Source organism: Hoplias malabaricus, chromosome 8, assembly GCF_029633855.1.
Source record: "Hoplias malabaricus isolate fHopMal1 chromosome 8, fHopMal1.hap1, whole genome shotgun sequence".
NCBI lineage: Eukaryota > Metazoa > Chordata > Actinopteri > Characiformes > Erythrinidae > Hoplias > Hoplias malabaricus.
In genome coordinates, this window is record NC_089807.1 from 43,413,417 (window position 1) to 43,435,796 (window position 22,380).

The 22,380-nt window shown below is 45.3% G+C and overlaps 2 protein-coding genes across 8 annotated transcripts in view; one reads left to right on the plus strand and one right to left on the minus strand.

Moving 5' to 3' along the window:
- Positions 1-11,680, plus strand: part of znf827 (zinc finger protein 827) — a 98,515-nt gene extending 86,835 nt beyond the window's left edge. For 2 of the 5 annotated variants that reach the window (XM_066679075.1, XM_066679077.1), the window contains 3 exons: positions 4,055-4,252; positions 6,753-6,930; positions 10,762-11,680. In XM_066679075.1, the coding sequence (XP_066535172.1) occupies positions 4,055-4,252; positions 6,753-6,930; positions 10,762-11,680 (1,295 nt within the window). Of the gene's footprint in view, positions 1-4,054; positions 4,253-6,752; positions 6,931-9,026; positions 9,078-10,761 lie in introns of all 5 variants that reach the window. The other 3 variants (XM_066679079.1, XM_066679078.1, XM_066679076.1) reach the window with 3 other exon arrangements.
- Positions 1-22,380, minus strand: part of zgc:152968 (uncharacterized protein LOC564848 homolog) — a 104,759-nt gene that overhangs the window by 68,678 nt on the left and 13,701 nt on the right. The window lies entirely within an intron of this gene.

Sequence of the window (22,380 nt, forward strand, 5' to 3'; positions counted from 1 at the left end):
ATGTACTACTGCATGTAGCTCAGTTTCCATAGCACAGTGTTTACAGTGCAGTAGAGTATCTATAGTACAATGTTTGCAGTACAGTAGAGTATCTATAGTGCAATGTTTGCAGTACGGTGGAGTATCTATAGCACAGTGTTTGCATTACAGTATGGTATCTATAGCACAGTGTTTACAGTACAGTGGAGTATCTATAATACAGTGTAGTACATTGGAGTATCTATAGTACAGTATATATAGTACAGTTTTTACAGTACAGTAGAGTATCTATAGCAGTGTTTGCAGTACAGTATCTATAGTACAGTGTTTACAGTACAGTAGGGTATCTATAGCACAGTGTTTGCAGTACAGTAGAGTATCCATAGCAGTGTTTGCAGTAGGAGTAGGGTATCTATAGCACAGTGTTTGCAGTACAGTAGAGTATCCGTAGCAGTGTTTGCAGTAGAAGTAGGGTATCTATAGTACAGTGTTTACAGTGGAGTATCTATAGCACAGTGCTTAGAGTACAGTAGAGTATCCATAGTACAATGTTTGCAGTACGGTGGAGTATCTATAGCACAATGTTTGCAGTACAGCATCTATAGTACAGTCTTTACAGTACAGTGGAGTATCTATAATACAGTGTAGTACATTGGAGTATCTATAGTACAGTATATATAGTACAGTGTTTACAGTACAGTGGAGTATCTATAATACAGTGTAGTACATTGGAGTATCTATAGTACAGTATAGTACAGTATATATAGTACAGTGTTTACAGTACAGTAGAGTATCCATAGCACAGTGTTTGCAGTAAAGTAGGGTATCTATAGTACAGTGTTTACAATACAGTAGAGTATCTATAGTACAGTGTTTACTGTACAGTCGAGTATCTATAGTATAGTGTCTACAGTAGAGTATCCATAGCACAGTGTTTACAGCACAGTAGAGTACAGTGTCTATAATGTACTCTGTGGTACTTTATCTTTAACCAAGTGTCTATAGTACATCAGAGGATGGTGGTTGTACACCTCACAGACAAGTGTCTGTAGAACTGAAGCTGTGGAGTGATTTAATTGTATTTAATAAGCTTAAAAAAAAGAAAAAAAGATTTGTTAAAACTCAACCAGACATGAAAAATCAGAAAGCGCCATCGTGCAGGTGGTCAAACTCACTCTCGCTCAGCTGGGGCCCCACCTGTGCACTACTGGGCCAATTTGTTGATTAGGCAGAGGGTAATAACACTTATATTTTCATCCCATGTCAACAACTGAAGCACTGCTTTAACGGCTCCACTCCGAATACATTCACACACAGAAACAGCCGTGTGATCCCCAAGTACATCACTAATGAACTTCTGGCATACGGAGAGACCTTCAAGCTTCTGCCGCTGTCTGGAAAACACAGCTGTGCTTTCACTGGGAGAAGTAAGAAACAGCCGCTTTGAGCCGTCACTATTGAGTATATTATTAATATATGTTTTTAAATAATTGAATACATTTAGTTTTTGAAGCAAATACCAAGCGGTTAATACAGAGTTTAGCCGAACCCTAACAAACATGCGGTTCTTTCAAAAGACTAGGACCTAGGAACCTCTTTGAAAAGTCTATAGGCAGCACGTCAGTCCCCCTGTCGCTGCGGTAACAAAGGCTACTCTTCTGGGAAGGCTTTACATTGGATATTGGAACATTGCTGTGAGGATTTGATTGTTTTCAGCCACTCCCAACTCATCCCAGAGAGCACCGTTTCACTGCTACACAGCCCAGGGCTTTAGGGACTTTTATCATCGTAAGACATTTCTATTTTAATGCTTTATTTATTTTTTCTTTCCTCAAATAATCATCACAGCCCTAAAAATACTTTCTATGAAATGCTGCTCTGTGTAAGAATCTCGCTTAAGAGCAAAAATACTTCCATAGATTTGACTTTTAGGTCCAAATGTGAGGGTCAATAACTGCGTTTTTGACAAAAGAGCTTGATGGGTTTATCGCCAGGGTGGGCTGCCCTGCTGGTGGGAGAGAGTGTGTGGACCGGCCAGAGCTCAGAGTTGTGTGTGTGTTTATCTGGAAGACCTGGTGTTATCAGCCATAGGAGGTTGAGGAATCAATAGCCCGCTCGGCTCCTGTGCAGCCACCCAGGCAGTCTCTCTTTTCCTCTTTCTCTCCTCATCACTCTCTCTCACTTGCCCACCACTGGCATTTACACTGAGCCAGAGTGGGCCTGTCCAGCGGGCAGCGGTTGGCAGAGTGACAGCCAAAGGCCAGGCGGATCTGTCAGCTGCAATTTAGCCCTGTGCCAGGGACACCTCCCTCCACAGAAACGACTGAATTCAGGTCTGTCTGCCTCCTCACACACACACACACACACTACTACTGTAGGTGTGTGGATGTGTGTGTTTTATATTGGATGAAAGCAGAGTCTTTCAGTGGTAGGTAGTGAGTGCTTTATGTGTGTGTGTGTGTGTGTGTGTGTGTCCAGGCATTTTGTTTTTCCAAACTCTATATCTCATGTTGCTAGAAGTGCAGCACCGCACGGATCTATTTTGTAGCTCGTTCACTCACGCTGAGGGGGTTAAGTAAGTAGCATTCAAATATTTCAATAAGCTTTGCATCAGCGACACTTTGTTTCCTTGTTTAAAAGTGAACACGAGGGGTCTTTTGTTTCTGAGCTCAAGATTGTTCTCTGAGAGCAACAGTAAATACAGGATGTGAGACCCTGGGTCCTGCTACTGTATGAAAACAAACTTCTGTTTGTGTGTATGTATTGGTGGGAGGCTTGAGATTTGGAGTATATGCTCAGTGTGTGTGTGTGTGTGTGTGTGTGTGTGTGTGAACGGTGCTGATGGCAGCTGTTGGTTCCAGAAGCAGTGCCTCGCTGTGTCCTGCAGGGTTTGAGAGAGTTCAGTGCTAATCCATCTTGATGTTATATAGGACGTCAGCTTTGCTTATTGTAATAGAGGCCACACACTTCACTCACAGCAGCAGGTACAGGCCAATTCCAGCAAATCACATTGTCCCATATTACCCAGCTAACAAAAGATTAAACGCTCAACCCTCACAGGGACAGAGGCGCTAACACACTGTATGCGTATGTGTGAGAGAGTGAGTGTGTGTTTGGAGAGCTGGCATCGGCCATTTCGTGAGCTCGGGCAGCCCTAGGGGAGAGTCATGCCCTGAGATGCTCCCGCCATCTTAGCTGTAGCAGCCCTGACCTGGGCAGACACACACACACACACACAGACAGAGCTCTCACAGGCAGGAAGGAGATCAATAAAGAGAGCAGAGCTTGATAGTTCTAGCTGCTTGGATACAGACATCAGACTAATGCTGCGGGAGCTGCTCTCAGGGAAGAGCGGCAGGCTGCTCGACCTTTTAACGCTGAATAACACGCTGCACAACGCCCGCCAAACACCGTCCGGCCTTTTACCTCACACTCAGCCCCTCTGTTTCAAAACCGGACCGAATAAAGCATTTCGATATGAGGATTACATGTGCCATTATCACATTCCTTTTAGGTCTTCAGCTTAGAACGAAGCCCCCTGCTGTAGCACTCAGGAAAGGGCGATATACGTTTATGGACTGGGTCCTACACTATATGACCACGATGCTTCTTCTGAAAGGTACTTTGGGCCTCTATATTGGAACTCTGCAGTGAGGATGTGATGGCAGCCACAAGAACAAAAGCGAGGTCAGGTACTGGGGTTGGATGACTAGTTCTGACTCACAAATGCCACTCAGACTCATCCCAGAGCTTCTAAATGGAGTGATAGAGAACACAGTTCCACTTTTCTCAGGCCCACATCAGAAAATAAAGGAAAAAAACACACACGTTTAGTCATCTCCTGTTTAAATACGGCGTAACTGCCTTTCACAGTCATTTAACAGTTGCTCGCAGCTCACAGCGTGTCCAGTTCAATATGGCGTCCAGTAATGAGACGTATATTCTGATCTATAGATAGAAGAAACCTCAGCCATCTGGACATCACTGAGGTGCCACAGTAACAACATTAAAGTAAAACTGATTGTTTTGTTCCTTTAATTAGAAGAAGACTGAGAATAGTGTTGGTTCTCTTCAGGTGTGAACTCCCGGAGCCCCCTCAGTGAGAGTAAGAGCACCTCCTCCTCTCTCTCCGCCCTCAGCGACTCTCTCAACAGCTCCGAGGGCGGAGATGTTACCCAGGGAAACGAAGAACTCAAGAGTCTGTTGGCCCCGCCCTCGTCTGCAAGCAGCCAATCAAGCTCAGGCTCAGGAACAGAGGAGAAATCCGAAAAAGGTGAGATCGGAGCTTGTTGTTGTTGAGATGGTTACACAGTGACACGATCAGCTGTGAAAGGATGAGTTCTGTGATCTATCCATTCATCCATCCATCCATTTCTCTATCCATCCATTGCTCTATCCATCCATCCATCTGTCCTTTTCTCTATCCATCCATCCATTTTTCTATCCATCTATCCATCCATTTCTTTATCCATCCATTTCTCTATCCATCCATCCATCTGTCCTTTTTTCTATCCATCCATCTGTCCCTTTCTCTATCCATCATCCATCCATTTCTCCATCCATCCATTTCTCCATCCATCCGTCCATTTCTCTATCCATCTATCCATCCGTCCATTTCTCTATCCATCCATTTTTCTATCCATCTTTCCATCATCTGTCCCTTTCTCTATCCATCCATCCATCCGTCCATCTGTCCTTTTCTCTATCCATTTCTCTATCCATCCATCCATTTTTCTACCCATCCATCTATCCATCTGTCCATTTTTCTATCCATCCATCCATCCGTCCATTTCTCTATCCATCTGTCCATTTTTCTATCCATCCATCCATTTCTCTATTGATCCATCCATCCATCTGTCCCTTTCTCTAGCCTTCTATCCATCCATTTCTCTATCCATCCATCCATTTCTCTATGCATCCATTTTTCTATCCATCTGTCCTTTCTCTATCCATTCATCCATTTCTCTATCCATCGGTTTTTCTATCCATCCATTTCTCTATCGATCCATCTCCCATTACTCAAAGGTACAGATAAAATCCTCCATTGGACAAAACTCCATTTTAAGACTTTAGACTGTTTTTACAACTCAACATACTTCATGGAAATAGTGATGCAGTTTGCAGAGTGAAGTATGAGCTTATGTTACTTTTAAGATCACTGCAAAAACACATACTTCCACCACCATTTGTACCGAGACAAACCAGCTCCATTCTGGATTGGGTTGATATTGTCTATATTCCTGCAGTAATGTCACACAGCGGTAGTATCACGCCGTTGTCAGAGTTGGAATCACGTAATTATTTTGCCATGATGTAGGTTCCTTTTTAAACTCGCACCCATTTCATTCTCACCATTTTGCTGCACTGTATTTCTTTAGCTTTCTCTCGGGCTCCGTCATCGTGAGCAGAGAGAACTGTAGTACGTCTGAAAAAAACAAAGACAGACATTCTGTAAACAAACAGCCCAGTGTGTGTCTGACCATCAGAGAGCAGAGCAGCTCACAGCTTCCTGAGGCTCACACAGAACTTCGGGAGCCTGGAGAGCAGAGTGCAGTTGTTTCTGAGGCTCTTTTGGCCCTGTTGCTGAACACTAACAATCCACAGCAGAAACGGCAAAAACTTTTAAGATGTGTGCTGTACTTACACTGCATTCAGTGCTGGTCAAACTGTTAGATACACAGGGGTTAGACAGTGAAACTCAAACACACCTGTCATTGTAGTGTGGGAGGTTTCAGGGCTAAACTGGAGCAGCCTGGTGGACAATCTTCATTAACTCCACACTGCACCAGTAAGACCATGTGCATCCAATGGTTCAAACACTGTGTCCTGAAGGCGGTGCCGTGTATCAGGACGACAACGCACCAATACACACAGCGAGACTGGTGAAAGACTGGTTTGATGAACATGAAAGTGAAGGTGAACATCTCCCATGGCCTGCACAGTCACCAGATCTAAATATTATTGAGCCACTTTGGGGTGTTTTGGAGGAGCGAGTCAGGAAACGTTTTCCTCCACCAGCATCACGTAAAGACCTGGCCACTATCCTGCAAGAAGAATGGCTTCAAATCCCTCTGACCACTGTGCAGGACTTGTGTATGTCATTCCCAAGACCAACTGACGCTGTATCGGCCGCAAAAGGAGGCCCTACACCACACTAATAAATTACTGTGGTCTAAAACCAGGCGTTTCACTTTCATTGTCCAACCCCTGTATGTTGTTCTATGATGTTCATAGTCTGAAAGACAGCGTCGTGTGTCTGACACTGAAAGTGAAAGTCTCGTTAGAAGCTGTGGATCGGTGATTATTTCTGGAGGGAAACCGGAAGGAGCTGGAGATGTAGTTGTGATCCAAAACGAATGATCCACCACCAGAACCTGACCTCACTAATGTTCTCATGGCTAAACACCTTAAAAACGGCTCCATTTCTAGAACATATCCATCCCAGAGGAACAGAGACTCTCCCTACAACAGAAAGGCAACAAACGTCCCATTAATATGTTGATGTTTTCTGAAGAAATGCTGGCGGAGCAGGTGTGTGCAGACTTTTAGCCGTATAATGTACTTCTCTGTTTGTTGGCTCACATTTGCGATGCACTTTTACTGAGGGATCCAGGACAAAGCTGCGTGGTCTTTAGGTGACGGCTCGTCTTTGATCGTGGCCATCTGCCGTCTGCGAGTTTTTTTGTGTGTGTTGTTTTGCTTTGGATTTGAGCGTCTGTCGGACGAGTAAACAAACGTAAACACGTAAACGTGTTTTCTCTCTCTCTCTCAAGGCTTTGAATGCGTGTTCTGCAACTTTGTGTGCAAGACGAGGGCCATGTACGAGCGGCACCTGCAGATCCACCTGATCACGCGCATGTTCGAGTGCGACGTGTGCCACAAGTTCATGAAGACGCCCGAGCAGCTGCTGGAACACAAGAAGTGCCATACCGTCCCCGCTGGAGGGCTCAAGTAAGGAAAGCAAGTACAGCACGAGCTTCCTCTACCGCCTCACTGCCCTGCCCACCCCACCCCACCCCCCACCTCATCAGCCCAACCCCCAACCACCTGCCACCCAACCCTACAAAACCACCCACCCACCACACACACAGGGAGCCCCACCTTGGACCACTGCTTCGGATCAGGTTCACCCTCCTGCGTCTCTGCCTTAACCCTCAGAGGTCTTGATTTTTCAATTCATACCACATTTTCTATGTTGTTTAAGGGTTACACAGTGGAGTAGGTGCAGATACCGTAAATATACAGAGATAGAGTATTTTACAGTGGCTCAATGGCTCTCATATTTATGCTTATATAACGATAATATATAAACACTTGGCCTTGGAGGGGAGGGTGTTGCAGGAGTGTTCAGCTGGGAAACCAAATAGATTAGGGAAATCACTGCTAGTTTTTTTAAAAATCTGGACCCGACACCTGACGTAAACACGAAGCACCTGATCCGACAGCAGTGTTTGAGGACACATCCCCCCACACGAGACGCTCCTGAATGTGCCTAACGAGTGCTGCCATTGTTCTTAAAATTAGCCACAAGTAGTGATTATGTTTAGCGTCGTAGCGTTGAGACGTATATAAAAGGGTCTTATCTGAAGATCCTGGTCCTAGTCTTGCCTCTGTTCCTCAACAGGTAGATTGATCAAGATTAAAGGCTCAAGCACTTTCAGGAACAACAGCATCTCCTTTGAAATCCCACGATAGCTTTTCTGTGGCTAGAAGGCTGGTGGTGCATGCGAAATTTCTGAAGAAAACACGACGAGCTAGTCAGCGTTGCTCCATCTGTTAAACCACACCACTGCCAAGACCATTAGACTACAGTTCACACTGTTCTTTCCCAGCCTGTCCTAGTGGCCAACACTCAAACACAGCTAAAGACACGCAGCACACATCTCCCTGGCCACACTACAGCACACACTCACAGTCACACACACATATACACACACACACACACACACACACACACTCCGACCCCTCTGTGGTTATCATTTCTTTTCTTTCCCTCCCCCCCAGAGTGCTCCAGTACATAGTCCGGTCCAGTCTTTGCTCTTTTTTGTGTTATTTGTCTAGCCGTGTGACATGCATAATTCATGTCTTTTTAGAGTCTTGTGTATTTCAGATACCATTGCCATCATCTTGTCACTGTATCGCTGTGCTTTCCCCATGCTAGCTTTCATTAGCCTGTAGTTAGCGCACCCTTATAGCCTCTAGACCAGGTCTCAGCGTGTTTGTCTGCGTATTTGTTTCGGGGCACGATTCTCACAGAACGTCCAAAAAAAGTGGAGACAGGAGAACAGTAGCTCCATTTTGGCTTGGACTTCTTTCACTTCATCACGTCTAAAAGGTTAAACCAAAATAGCATAACGGACCACCTCCTGTTTTAGTAATTACACATGGGTGACTAAGAGTAGAAGTGCTGATATTTTGTCTCAGTGGTGGCGAGATGTAGAGAAGTGTACGGAATGCACATTTTAAACACAAGCCAGAATGTTTCTTTATGTTCTTCAGTTGCACATAGACGTGCTATAATGCCAGACACTGCAGATAAAGACTAAGCTCTGTGGCCTGACTGAAATATACATCATTGGTGGTACATTAAGGCATTAATCGCCAGTAAAACACTAATACGTTTAAGTGAATGAAGAAAAAAGCTGTAACATCAGTGACTGGCTTCAAATGTCTAGGAGGATTAACAAATAATTACACACACACACACACACACACATATATATATATATATATATATATATATATATATATAATCAAATAAAATAAGAGAACCATTGTTTCCAGTGTCCATCTCCCTAAAATTGGGACTGGTATCAGCGACAATCATTTTTATATGGGTCGGTCCCTGCTAGGCTCATGTTTTGTAAGCAATTGATCCAAAATGTTTACGTAAACTCTGAGCTTTTGCCCGGAGTGTATTCTGCTGTAGAGAGAGAGAGAGTGAGAGAGAGAGAGAGAGAGAGGGAGCGGCGTAGTGTTTGAGGTTCAGCGAGGAGGTAGAGAAGCGCTCTTCATGGTGTGCTTTCTGAGGTCATTCTGTTCTGCAGGGTTTGTGAAGCGCTTTGGGGCCCTGAGCAGATGAAAGGTGCTATTTAAATGTAAGTGCCACTCATTTATTCACTTACCTCCGTCTGAATCCCCCCCGTTTCAAACCTGTCCGCAAACTCTCACTTAAAACCTCACACACCATTCACACACACTGCAGCTGCACACACAGTACACAAACACAAACACACACACACAAACAGACACATATAAACACACACACACACACACAATAGCTGCTGCACATCACTCAGTGTCAGATACATTAAGTGCATCCTTCATCCCTTCCCCTTCGTCCATTCTCTGTGTGTGTTTTGTGTTCGTCTTTTATTTTTGTTGGAGAAATAAAATCTCTCGAGAGAACGTTACCTCTGTGATATTAAGTGTTTACCCCCCGTCCCTAAGCTTCGTTCTAGAGGTGGGTCAGAATGTTTCAAACGTCAGACAGCTGTGTCCGTTTAAAAAAGGGAAATTAGGATTATTAATACGAATATAAACATTATACATCGCCATTTACTGAACCTCGAGACATCTGAACAGTGCCTGGCTTCATGCTCAACTAGGAACATCTACATGGAGAGAGGGATGATTCTTCTCGACTTTAAATTCGGCTGCTCCTTAGAGTCCATGTAAATAAATGAACGCTTCAATAGTTTCAAACGGGGATGGCTTTAATCAGACAGCACACATACAGTGAGTCTCCAGCCAACACATGCAGGTGGGGCCCATATGGGCAGCCCAGCTGGGTACCAGCTAGCTTTGTCCACAGGGTTAAATGTTGACTTCACATATGGATGCCCTCCAGGGTCAGTGATGGGACAGCGATGGGTTAAACATAGGGCCCATCTGGATGGTACACAACCCAATATATGCTCCCCATGGGACCCTTATATTTACTGGGCGGCCCATATTTATCTGATACAGTCAGTGCACCTGGGTACCACAAATAGCCAGCCCCTGTACCATCCCAACCAGTGCCCGTGTCCATTCAGAACCCTAGTCCATGTTCAACCCACGTGGGCCCCACAAAGGGGTGCTAGCAGCAATGAATGGCCTTAAAAGGGAAATTCATAATGGACATTACATTTTCCATCTTATCGCTAACCTTAGCAGGTCAGCAACTTCCATCGTGGAAACATTCCAGTTTCCAATCTGTCCTCCAGGGTGTGAAAGTGTTTAAAGGAACAGTAGGCAGTATATTTATCATAGAAATACAGCTTACAACTCACTGTAACGCTCCACTGACCTGTAACAGGGAGAACAGAGCTTCTGTTGTTGCTACTACAGGCTCAGCGCTGCTGAAACTGCACTATGTAGCTTTTGGAATAAGGTAGAAAAGTACCCCTCGTGCCGTGTGAATGTGAAATACATGTCTGCAACTGTAGGGGGAGCTCAGGAGCAAAAAAAACAACAACACAAAAACAAAGTTAAATACAGACTCTATGCTGCCCTCTGGTGAAGCAATGAGTTCAGACGACTCAAAAGGAGTGTCATCACCAGTTCTGTTATGAGGAGGCAGACCCACATTTTTCCAACAAATGTAAAGTGTTAGAAACAATGTAAATTCATCAGTTGAAGACTGACCCCTACGCAGTTGAAACCTAACCCTAATTTACTATTCAGTTTTTAAGCTGTCATGACTGTTTGGGCATTCGAACATTCTGACCCATCCCTATGCTTCCTACGCCCCCCTCCCCTCCCCTTGTTTGCGCTTCCTCTTTGTCTCTCATGACCCAGGTGCCCTCTCTGCGTGTACTCCACAAACAGGCCAGCGGCCATGGAGTGCCACCTGAGGACGCACGGCAAGCCGGAGCACCGCTGCCGTATCTGCCAGGCAGCATGGGCCAGCGCGGCGGAGCTGGAGCGGCACGCCCGCGCCCATCGCCTAGGCAACCACTACCGTTGCGAGCAGTGCGGCTACCTGTCCAAGACGGCCAACAAGCTGATCGAGCACGTGCGCGTGCACACTGGCGAGCGGCCCTTCCGCTGCGACCGCTGCAGCTACAGCTGCAAACGCAAGGACAACCTCAACCTGCACAAGCGCCTCAAACACGCACCCAGGCAGACCTTCGGCTGCACTCGCTGCCCCTTTACCACCACGCACCCCTTCGTCTACAGCCGCCACCTCAAGAAGCACCAGGACGGGGAGGGGGGTGGCGAGGAGCGAGAAGCACCGCCAGGCACACCGTGTCTGAGCAATGCGGACAGCAGCGAACCCCTGGTGGTCTTGGAGGCCGGCGGCAGCAGGAGAAACAGTGGAGGGAACGGAAACGGGAACCATAGCAGCAGCAGCAGCAGCAGCAGTCCGCTCATGACCCTGAGCGCCTCGCAGGCCCTGCAGTCCGTCGCTCTGTCCATCTCCAGCAACGGCGCTCTGGCCAGCCCTCACTACCTCTCGGTCAACGGGGCCTCGCTGGCCGCTCGCTTCCCCGATCAGTACAGGACCTACGACCCCGCGCACCTCCTCATCCCACTGACAACGCTCTTCAAAGCCCGCCGCTTCACCTTCCACAGCCCCTCCCCATCCCCCTCCCCACCCTTCTCCTCACCCTCCAGACTCTGGCCACGCCCTCTATCACATGCCCCGCCCCCACATTCACCCAAGCACTCCTTCCTGGCCTACCTGGGCCTGACAGAGCGAGCGAAAACCGTCTGAGCCCCACCCAGTTTTTGTTTTTCGTTACCTACCTCTCCATTCCATCCTCCTTCACTGCTTCTTTTCCTCTCTCTATCCTTTCTTTCAGCCTCTTTCACACCCCCCCCACCCCCCACCACGGAGCACCTCTCTGGCCGTCGGGAGTCACAGAGTCGGATTTTTATCCGTCAGCAGCCGGAGACAAACAGAAAACGCTGCTCCTGAGAATCAGAACAGAAAAGACAGAGGAATAAAAAGGCTGGACGTGCTCGATGCGTTTATATCAAAGCTGCTTTTCTTTGTTCTGTCAATCTACTTATTACTGCTTTTTTTTGTTTGTTTTTTTATTTTGAATGACCAGAAAACCATTAGGAGCTTAATCAAGGATTTTTTAAAACTGTTTCTTTAGTTCGACACGGAGGAAAAAAAGAAATCAAAGAAGATGCAATTGTGCAAGCGCTCAACATTTTTCGTGCATTTAGTATGTCCTTTTTATAAAAGCATCAGATAGCATGCTCGCCTATGTGTTACGATTGTTTTCTATGTAATTTTAGGGGCTCAATACGAAATACCACAGGGCGTTTGCGGCACGACACAAGAGGACAAAAAAAAATAAAAAATAGTGCTTTCTTTTCAAGTCTTGTTTTTCAAAGCAACGCCTCAAACCACGCACTTGATTCTTAATCGAACTGTACATAGTTTTGTAGCCTTTCCCTCCCCCCCTCCCCATGCCGCTTGGCTTGGACTGGTTTTCTGAAACACTGATCTTGCCTCGGGAGCATACTGAAGGCCCCTAACCGGTCAGGCACGGCTGATGGCAGTACGGTTTTTAGTAAGATTTCTTTTGTTTGTCTTTGTTTAGCTTCATTTCATTCTGGTTTTTTTTTTTTTTTTGCACAAGCCTTTCAGGGACGTGCTGGTGGCCCAAGTGCAATCGCGGCCACCCCTCCCCCCCCCCTTATACAAAAGGGCTGTACGTCCACCACGCAGCCCCTTCAAGGACCACCTGCGCCATACCCATCGGTTGCCACAGATTGTGCCAATATCTCCGGCGAGCTCGAGATGAAACGAGTGACTAGTCGAGCGTCCTGTGCATAGCTATCGTACGTAACATGCACCTATACGTTTAAGAAGAATATATAAGAGGTGACGGGTCATCGCGGGGGGAAAAATAAACAACCCCTTCGTGTCCAGTCACACAAGGCCGATTCAATGGTGCTTTTTGGAGCTTTTTTGTAATTTTTTTGTGTAAAAAAAAAGAAAAAAAAAAGATGAACCTGTTCCAAAATGACTTGAATGAATGTACCTTTCCGTTGGTTAATGTTTAAAGAAGTGATACAGAGGTAGCTGGGCTTGTCTGAGTGAAGATGATGAGAAACCGTGGTATAATCGGTGGCCTTCTGTGTCTTAACATTTCTTCTGGTTGCTTTTTTATTAGTTGTATGTTGGTTTTCCATTTTTTTTTTACCCATTTAGTTTTTTTCATGAGCCTTTGAAATGTAAAATATATAAATATATACATATATACATATATATATCCTGTACTAACAAGCTATTATGAAGATCTAGTTGGATAATGGCTCTTGAGTGCAATGTGGAGGCAGCCATTATTTGGAGATGGATCTGGGGAAAGCGTTGCTTTCGCTAAAGCGGGCAAACACGGTACTAGAACCCTACGTTCCCCTTTCACTTTTATTTTAATTGCACTTAACACATCGACACATTTCAGACAAAAGCACTTAAACCCAATATGAAATTTTCCTCCGAACACTTCGTCAGACCTCAACCACCGGCAGCGTTCAGGACGAATAACTGCCTCCTGGGAGTCTGTCGTTGTATTGGTCGGTGATGTCAGTAGTATGTCGATAGTTAGACGTTCACCTGGGCTCTAAAGGACCAGGCTAAATTTCCAAACGCCACATTTGCACAGTGCTGTAAGAGATGCACTTTTCTAAACGTATTGATTAAATCTGACGAAATAAAAGACCTTAGGTCTCAGCTGTAATATAATTATACTCCTAAATATACGAAGTGATACTTACGAATCTGAATCGCCTTAGAGTTACGCTCCAAAAACGGAAAACGTACCAGAGTTAATATCCGTTCTTCAAAGAATTAGATGAACATCTGAGGAAGCTCTTTAAATGTACTTACATTTGAAATGTGTGTTATTTCCAAAGTAACCCTGGAGCGTTTCTTCTGGAGGTGACCCTTGGGTGCTGGAGCTGCTCCCACCCCTAATTAAGCTCTTTCTAGTTTGCCTTTGGAGAAGGTGAACCTTTACGATGATGTGCGTTAAGACCAAGTGTTGAATTTTAGAAAAATTCTGGTTCCAATCAGAGTCATCATGGCCTCGGTTGGGTTTCCCAAAAAAAAGCTATTTTTAAGTTGTGTGTTTTTTACCCCATGTTGGAAATGAACTTATTCTCTGCGTATATGCCCAGCATGCAGTCTCAGCACTGTCTTAAATGGAGCCCTCCCCCCTTCCCCCTCTTCGCTTGTTATTAAGGGTCTGGCTCAACACTTCCTTTTTATGTTCTAGTGCCACTCGGTGGGAAAAAAAAAAAAACAGTGGCCTGGACGCCCTGAGAATGAGTCTAACTGATTCTCGGGACCCGTTTTTTCATCTGGAATCTGGTTCAGATTGAACGTCCGCTGGGTGAGATCCCTCTTTCGTCGGCACACAAAATGTAATCATTATGTAAAAGAAGATGGCTGCAGCACGCTCCTGTCCGATTGTGTGGGCAGGAAGTGGAGGACACGCGTCCCTCCCCATGCTGACACCAGTATTTATAAGCACTTATTTGTTTCCTCCTCTTTCTTTTGCCTAATTTCAAAAAAGGGCAGTGCTTTATTTTGTTTTTCCTTTCTGACATCATTGTGCATTATGCGAGACTACCTTATTAGCCCTTCGGAAGATGCATGGAATTGCTCTCTTGTCTTTTTAGCTCGTAGCACTTATGTTTTCCTTCTTTAAAAAAATTTCAAAAATTAAAAAAAAAAAATTAAAATTCAGTTTGCATTTACCTTGGCATTTTTTTTCCACAGTCTGTTTGCTTTGCATTTTCTAATGTATTTTATGACCCAATAAGGCTCAGATATCATTTTTGATTTTTTGTTTTTATTTCTTGGCACTCAGTAAAAATTATGTGCTGTAAAAAGCTTTTTTATTACTTCATTCTTAAGGCTGTACAGGGTTGTTTGTGACAATAACTGGTAATTAGACCATTTGTACTTTTTATTTTTCGTTATTTTTTTTCTCCTCAGTTTGGCATTTCTTTATGTTCAGATTGCCAGTTCTAAATGTAACAGGATTTGAAAGTAAAGCTTACATCAGATATTAAATGATATGCCTCTTGTCTTTTATGTGATGTGTTTTAACAGTGTGTGACCTGAAGAGTAACAACAGACCTGTTACATTTGACAATAATTTACAATTAATGTTTACATGAGACCGAACAATGTGATTTTCCTGTGTTTTTATCCACTGGGTCAAACCAATTCTTTTGGGGTTTTTTCCCCCTTTTTTAATGTATAAAGTTATTGTGAAAACTCATTTGGTACTGCAATGCCTTTAGAGGGCAGCAGTGAGTAATGTTTGTTTATTTGATGTAGGTGCGGGAGCAGTATCAGTAATATCTCCTGTAGTGTTGCTGAAAGGGTTAATAATCAACCACCTGAAGTCGGAATCGGAATCTCAGAGGTTATGATGATTGTTTTTGTTCCCGGTCCCAGTGCTCGTCCAGCGCAACTAGACAGGTCTGTTTGGTTAAATCTACCATATCATTTTGAATACATTTTTTTCCTAATGGCCTGCCATAGCGGGGTGGAAGGCCTGTTGGAAGGCCAAAGGCAGAGACATGCTGACCGCCCCAGCACCGTCTTTAACAGTCCGAGGAGCAACAGAGCGCTCCATCCAAGCCAAAGGTTGCTGCTGCCTAATGAAAACAGATGAAGCAGAGATAAAGTGTTTGCAGACATTAGGGGCTCCATTCATCACGGTTAGCCTGGGGGCTTCAGAGCACCTTGGACAGGGACTTCTCTTTCCCTACGTCCCTCCATCATTCTGAAGGAGATGAGCTGCCTTTTCAGCCATACACCCGCCGGGGTATGTGTGCGCTTTCTAGAACAACGAGCTGGGGTAAGTACAGTAGCTTAAACCTTAAACCGTCGATTACTACTCTCACTGGCCATTTTATTAGGCACAGCTTACCTAGGTGCACTGTTTTAGACTCTAATCTCATCCTTTGAAATACAAGCACTACTGATTGGATGGTAGGCAGCTGGCATGTGTCTATGACTGTTACTGAGTGGGTTTTATTTAACATTTCTGTCATTTGCATTGGAAATTGCCAAGAAACTGAATATATCTAGTGTCCCGTGCTCTTGGGGTCAGAAAATATGACCTAGGCAAAACATGCGCCAATAGATGGGCTAGGCTTTGTACAGTTCAAAGGTCAAATTTAGTATTTGGACATTTTGGATAATTCATCCATTATCTGTAAGCCCTTATCCAGTTCAGGGTCGCGGTGGGTCCAGAGCCTACCGCAAGGCGGGAATACACCCTGGAGGGGGCGCCAGTCCTTCACAGGGCAACACACACACACTCACACCTACGGACACTTTTTGAGTCGACATTCCATCTACCAATGTAACACCCAGAGGACACAGGGAGAACACAGCACACTCCTCACAATCATCCGGAGGAAACCCACGCAGACACAGAGAGAACACATCACACTCCTCACAGACAGTCACCTGGAGGAAACCCACGCAGACACAGGGAGAACACACCACACTCCTCACAGACAGTCACCCGGAGGAAACCCACACAGACACAGAGAGAACACACCACACTCCTCACAGACAGTCACCCGGAGGAAACCCACACAGACACAGAGAGAACACACCACACTCCTCACAGACAGTCACCTGGAGGAAACCCACGCAGACACAGAGAGAACACACCACACTCCACACAGACAGTCACCCGGAGGAAACCCACACAGACACAGAGAGAACACACCACACTCCTCACAGACAGTCACTCGGAGGAAACCCACGCAGTCACAGGGAGAACACACCACACTCCTCACAGACAGTCACCCGGAGGAAACCCACACAGACACAGAGAGAACACACCACACTCCTCACAGACAGTCACCCGGAGCAGGACTCGGAACACACAACCTCCAGGTCCCTGGAGCTGTGTGACTTTGACCCCTACCTGCTGCTCCACCGTGCCGCCCCACATCTTGGATTATCTATTATCTAACGGCTGCTCAGCTCAGAAATTCAGTAAATCGCAGATGGACTCTGATTTTCACACAGTAAGAGCTTGTTATACAGAGGCCAGTAAGTGAGTGCACTTTTTACCATGCCCTGAGAGCCAACTAAGAGAGGGGCTACACTGGGGTCCTGGGGGACTGAATTAAGCAACTAAAGAGAATATTAATGATGTTAAGTAGGCCAAAGACATGCGCATATATTCGTATACTACGGACATGTGCATGAATACGTATGAATATGTAAAAGGACGTGGTGATCTATTAAGTCGTGGAGAATCCCCTGGCCGTTTTGACTTTGTTTGCTAATTTAAAATCGTTAGGACGGCTTGAAGACACTCCCGTCGTCAGCATGTGAAGTGTGTGATGTGCGTGAACTCGGGGTCGTCGTCAAGACGAACGGCGCTCTAGTGGTTTTGATGCGCTCGGCCTTTGGAGGACGTGGCCTAGGAGGTGGAGGCTCTTCTCTGGGCTTAAACCCTTGTGGACGGAGTGTCCACGCCGGAGCGGCTGCCCTGTTCAGATTGGCTTCAGCTTTAATGAATCCTCTCCACTGAGCTCCGACGCATCTTAATTAACTTCAAAGCAGCACCAGAGGCCAGAAAGCGCCTCCACTCCGTCTGACCCCCGCCACTGAGGAAACGTTGATTAAGAAGTGTGTCTCCACAGTGACCGGGTCATGCACACTGTATCTTGCTGCCACACACTGAGCTAATTTAGTCGTACGGACACCCGGAACCCAAAAAAAAATAAAAGAAACAGCCGCCTTATCACTTACAATACAGGGCAACACTTTCCTAGACACCTGCCAACATCGTCCAACATCAGAACTCAGGGGTAGGAACAGGGATTTCGCCCCTTCTTTTTGGTTGTAATAGTCTCAGGTCTTCAAACATTGCTGCAAGAATTTGATAGCATTCACCCACAAAAGCTTTGCTGAGGCTCTGATATTTAACATATGATGTGCTATAGTTCACTCAGATGCTTTTGAACTTTTACCAACACACACCGTGTAACAACAGATCTCTGATTGGTGCGAGTTCACATAGGTTTCAAAACTCCAGTAGCACTGCCTTGTCTGATCCACTCCTTTCAGTACAACAAACTACTCACCGGAAATACAGTGGTGGACGTGTTGAGGTTCTGACAATTGAAGAACAAGGTGAAAGAGGGCTAACAAAACATGCAGAAGAAGAAAAAGCTGAAGATTGTTGGACAATGAAAGTGAAACACCTGGTTTTAGACCACAGTAATGTATTAGTGTGGTGTAGAGCCTCCTTTTGCCGCCGATACAGCATCAGTTGGTCTTGGGAATGACATACACAAGTCCTGCACAGTGGTCAGAGGGATTTGAAGCCATTCTTCTTGCAGGATAGTGGCCAGGTCTCTACGTGATGCTGGTGGAGGAAAACGTTTCCTGACTCGCTCCTCCAAAACACCCCAAAGTGGCTCAATAATATTTAGATCTGGTGACTGTGCAGGCCATGGGAGATGTTCAACTTCACTTTCATGTTCATCAAACCAGTCTTTCACCAGTCTCGCTGTGTGTATTGGTGCGTTGTCGTCCTGATACACGGCACCGCCTTCAGGACACAGTGTTTGAACCATTGGATGCACATGGTCTTACTGGTGCAGTGTGGAGTTAATGAAGATTGTCCACCAGGCTGCTCCAATTTAGCCATGACACCTCCCACACTACAATGACAGGTGTGTTTAAGTTTCACTGTCTAACCCCTGTGTATTGAACTACAGCCTGCATTAGTAATGTAAACAATTTTAATTTTTAACAGGTCCATTTTTAAGGTAGCTTTTGTGCTTTATTTCAGGCTTTGAGTTAGGAACGGATCAGAGAAAACGCTCAGAACAAGGCTGTGTATTATCCTCCCAAACATGGCTCCGGTAGGTCAGGGATTAATGTGTGAAGAATTGCGCTGGCTGTGGTGGAGCCGTGTCTGGTGTGAAAGCGAGGAAGGAGGCAGTTTTTCTCGGCACATCCTCAGGCTGCAGGCTCGTCTGTGCAGAGGCAACCTCCCGACACGGGTGCGAAAAAGTCGACGGCAGCCGATCGATAGGCTGTTGGCTTTTTTGTTTGTAGGTTCAAGCCGGCCTTGGCTTTATTACAGCCAGGTTCGAGTCATCTGGGAGCTGCTGTCTCTGGCTCCGCGGCAGCTTGGTGCTGCTGCTCCACTGCGAGGGGAGCCTCCGCCTGTTTGCCAAAAGTGTAATCCCACCATGACCTTGCATGACCTCGCCTCCAGAGGAAAGCTGCTTAGAGGAGGAGAGGCTGTCTGTAGAGCCCCCACCACCACCTCCTCCTCCTCCTCCTCCCCCTCCTCCATACACTCCTCTCAGCTTTCTTTTTTTCCCTTTCTCTCTCTCGTTCTCGCTCCCCTGCCTCTACCCTCTTCTATCACTTGCTCTACCCCCTTCTTTTCTCTGTTTCTCTCTCTCTCTCTCTTGCTCTATTTCTTTACCCCCTTCATTGGTCATATTTCCCCCCCTCCCTCTTACCTCCGCTCTCCACAACCCCATCTCTTCCCTGGTGTCTTCCCTTCTTTAATCCATCGACTTTCATCCTCATTCACTTCTCTCCTTCCTCAGACTATTCTCTGCTTTTCACGTTATAGATGTGAACGACTGACAGAGCACAAGAAAGAGATATACGTACACATACACACCCTTTTCTCCGCTGTTCTCTTCCTGTTTAACTATTTCCTGTTCTTTTCCACTCTCCAGTGCTGTGGCTATTCAATATTTCCCAGTCTAACCCACTCTCTCCCTGGATCCTCAGCTGGAGGAGAGTGTGCGAGGGAGTTGCACTGAGCTAAGTGAAGACAGATCTATGTGCAACACACACACACACACACACACCAACACCTTCAGGCCAGAGGCTGCCATTCTCCAAGAGGACATTCTCAGGGGGAGATTTTTTTTAAATACTTTTTCTTCTTTTGAACCCCATCCTGGAATTGATTACATTCGTAGAGGACAGCACTCACACACACAGTTTTTCTTTTTATTATTATTATTAAACACGTGTGATTATGTGAACACGTGTGGCTCTGGTAACAAAGCCACGACAATCAATGAAGTGTAATGTTGCTGCTGTTGTGTAATTGGCACCGGAGAGGCACAGAGTGTGTGCCGCATCTTAAAGCGAGATTACTAATCTCCAGCCAAGCAGCATGGCCAGCAAATTGGGGGCCGAGAGGACGTGTGTTGACATGTATCCCCCCCCCCCCATCTGACCTGACAGAGCCCACCCCCAAAGCCTGCCCCGTGTGGTGCGATCTCACTGGGCACACGAGGCTGAGACTGTACCACACAGTCACCCTGTAGGGGGTCTGTCAATCTGGAGGCACTGCAGGGGGGCATCGGCTAGGAAGAGGGATTACCCAAAAGTCTCTGGGGGCCAGACTGTCCAGACAAAAGTGGCCTGTAAGAGGAAGGCTTGGTCCGGTAAATGGCACATTTATCAGGCGTGATTTCACTCTTTATTGTTTACGGTACGCCAGAGAGTCTAGATAATCTAGTTCAGAGGATTATTCCTCGGTTTTACACGAATAACGTGTGAAAGAGTACTTGTAAAATATATAATAAGAAGGTGCTATTCAGATTCATGAGTTCTGAAGAGATCCCCCACTGCTCGGAGTGTTATAATAGTCGTGTAGGTGTACACCAAGAACAACAGGTGGCAGCATTGTGTCTGAACTGCAGACACGTCCTCCCTTAATAACCCTGAAAAAGAAGCATAAACCTCCCACATAAATAAAGCCCTTAAAGAGAGAAGACCCTAAATCTCCTCATTAATTAATTAATAAGGCCATGAGCAAAGTGTAAACACTAATATAACATTTAGATTACCTTTATATAACTGAATTCAAATGTCCAACGTTATCCCACACATTTATTTAATCTCTATAGAAAAATCATGAAATGTAAGCTGCATAGAAATATCCCCACATTTAGTTCAAGGCCTTTTCTGAAGTGTCGAGGCTGTTACTGCAGCAAAGTGAACACAAAGTCAATAAAGCCTTCATCTCTGAAGAAATGCTGGATGAGCAGGTATCTATTAATCTCTGGTCACGTCGTGTATGATGGACATCTGCACTGTGAACAAACCTAACCTCATGTATTACTGGGTACGTCGCCTCAAGCCCCTCTGAATGATATCATTTAAGAATAGGAATACGGTTAAAAAAAATCCCCTTTAAAAGCTTCAAGTAACAGGATATTTGGCAACAGCCACAAAAACAGAAAGAGCTTCACGCCAGAGCAACTCCAAACTTTTCCAGGAATGCTTGCAGATGTGTGCAGGGGCAGACTGAGTCATCGGGGGAAGCTCAAAGAAGGAACATATTAGAACTAAAAATGTTAGGGCTCACCATTTTCCAACAATCGTTTCAGTAATGATTTTAAATGTCTTTGTTGCCTTGACCTTGAACTTCACTTTGGCAGCCATCTTAAGGGCTGTTCTATTAGCTTATTAGCTCGAGTGAGGAATCAGAAGGCCTTTAGAAACAGGGCTTGCGTAGGAATCACTGAGTGAAGACATAGCAATAACAGAGAACAATATCCTACAAGAGATGCTAAAAAATGTTTTGGGTATGATATAGCATAGTATGTTATCATTACCCTTCTAGCTTACTGTGCTGGACTTTGATAGTTACAAAGCTAATGGCTATACAGTAGGGTGACCAGATCTGAGATGCAGAAAAAGAGGACACGTCTCTCGCTGCCGTTGTATGCTGTGCTTTTAGGTCCTATACACCTTTATTTGCTACACAAAACATGGGAATTTCTTTTTTAATTCATCCGAGAACTTACATTCATGTTTCGGCATAGCTGCTCGAGCTGAGGGTAGGTATATAAGCTTTGCCTGACGTAAACAAGGACTACTGACGTGCCGACTGACCAATTAAAGGTTTACAGAGAAGGGTATCGACCAATAATGGTAGCGCTACAGTCAGACCGTCCAATCAGAAGATTTTAGGCTACTTCACCACGCCCCCTTCTCATTCAAGCGAACCAATCGGAGTAGGGGAGGGCGGGACTAGTTTGTGAACGAAACGCTTCTCGAAGTTCTGTGTAAGCTCTAGAAAAACTAAATTTTCGTTTGTGAAATTCCGCCTGGACATTTTTTTAGTCTAAAACAGAAGACATGTCCGGGTAAAAGGACGTCTGGTCACCCTAGTTTATAGGAAATGCAATTCGGTTATTTACACAATGTATGTAAATTATGACTAGACTCGTAAATACGCCAGTTAGCTCACTGATGCTAACCCAGCTAAATGCAAGTGTGTTCAAATTCAAAAATCCTGTCCTTACTCCCCAATTCTCCCCTCGACTTATATAATCTTAGCATGTTATCCTCCAATTAATAGGAGAATTCACTTTCTTGGACTTGATTTAAAAATATAGATTCATTTAAATGAT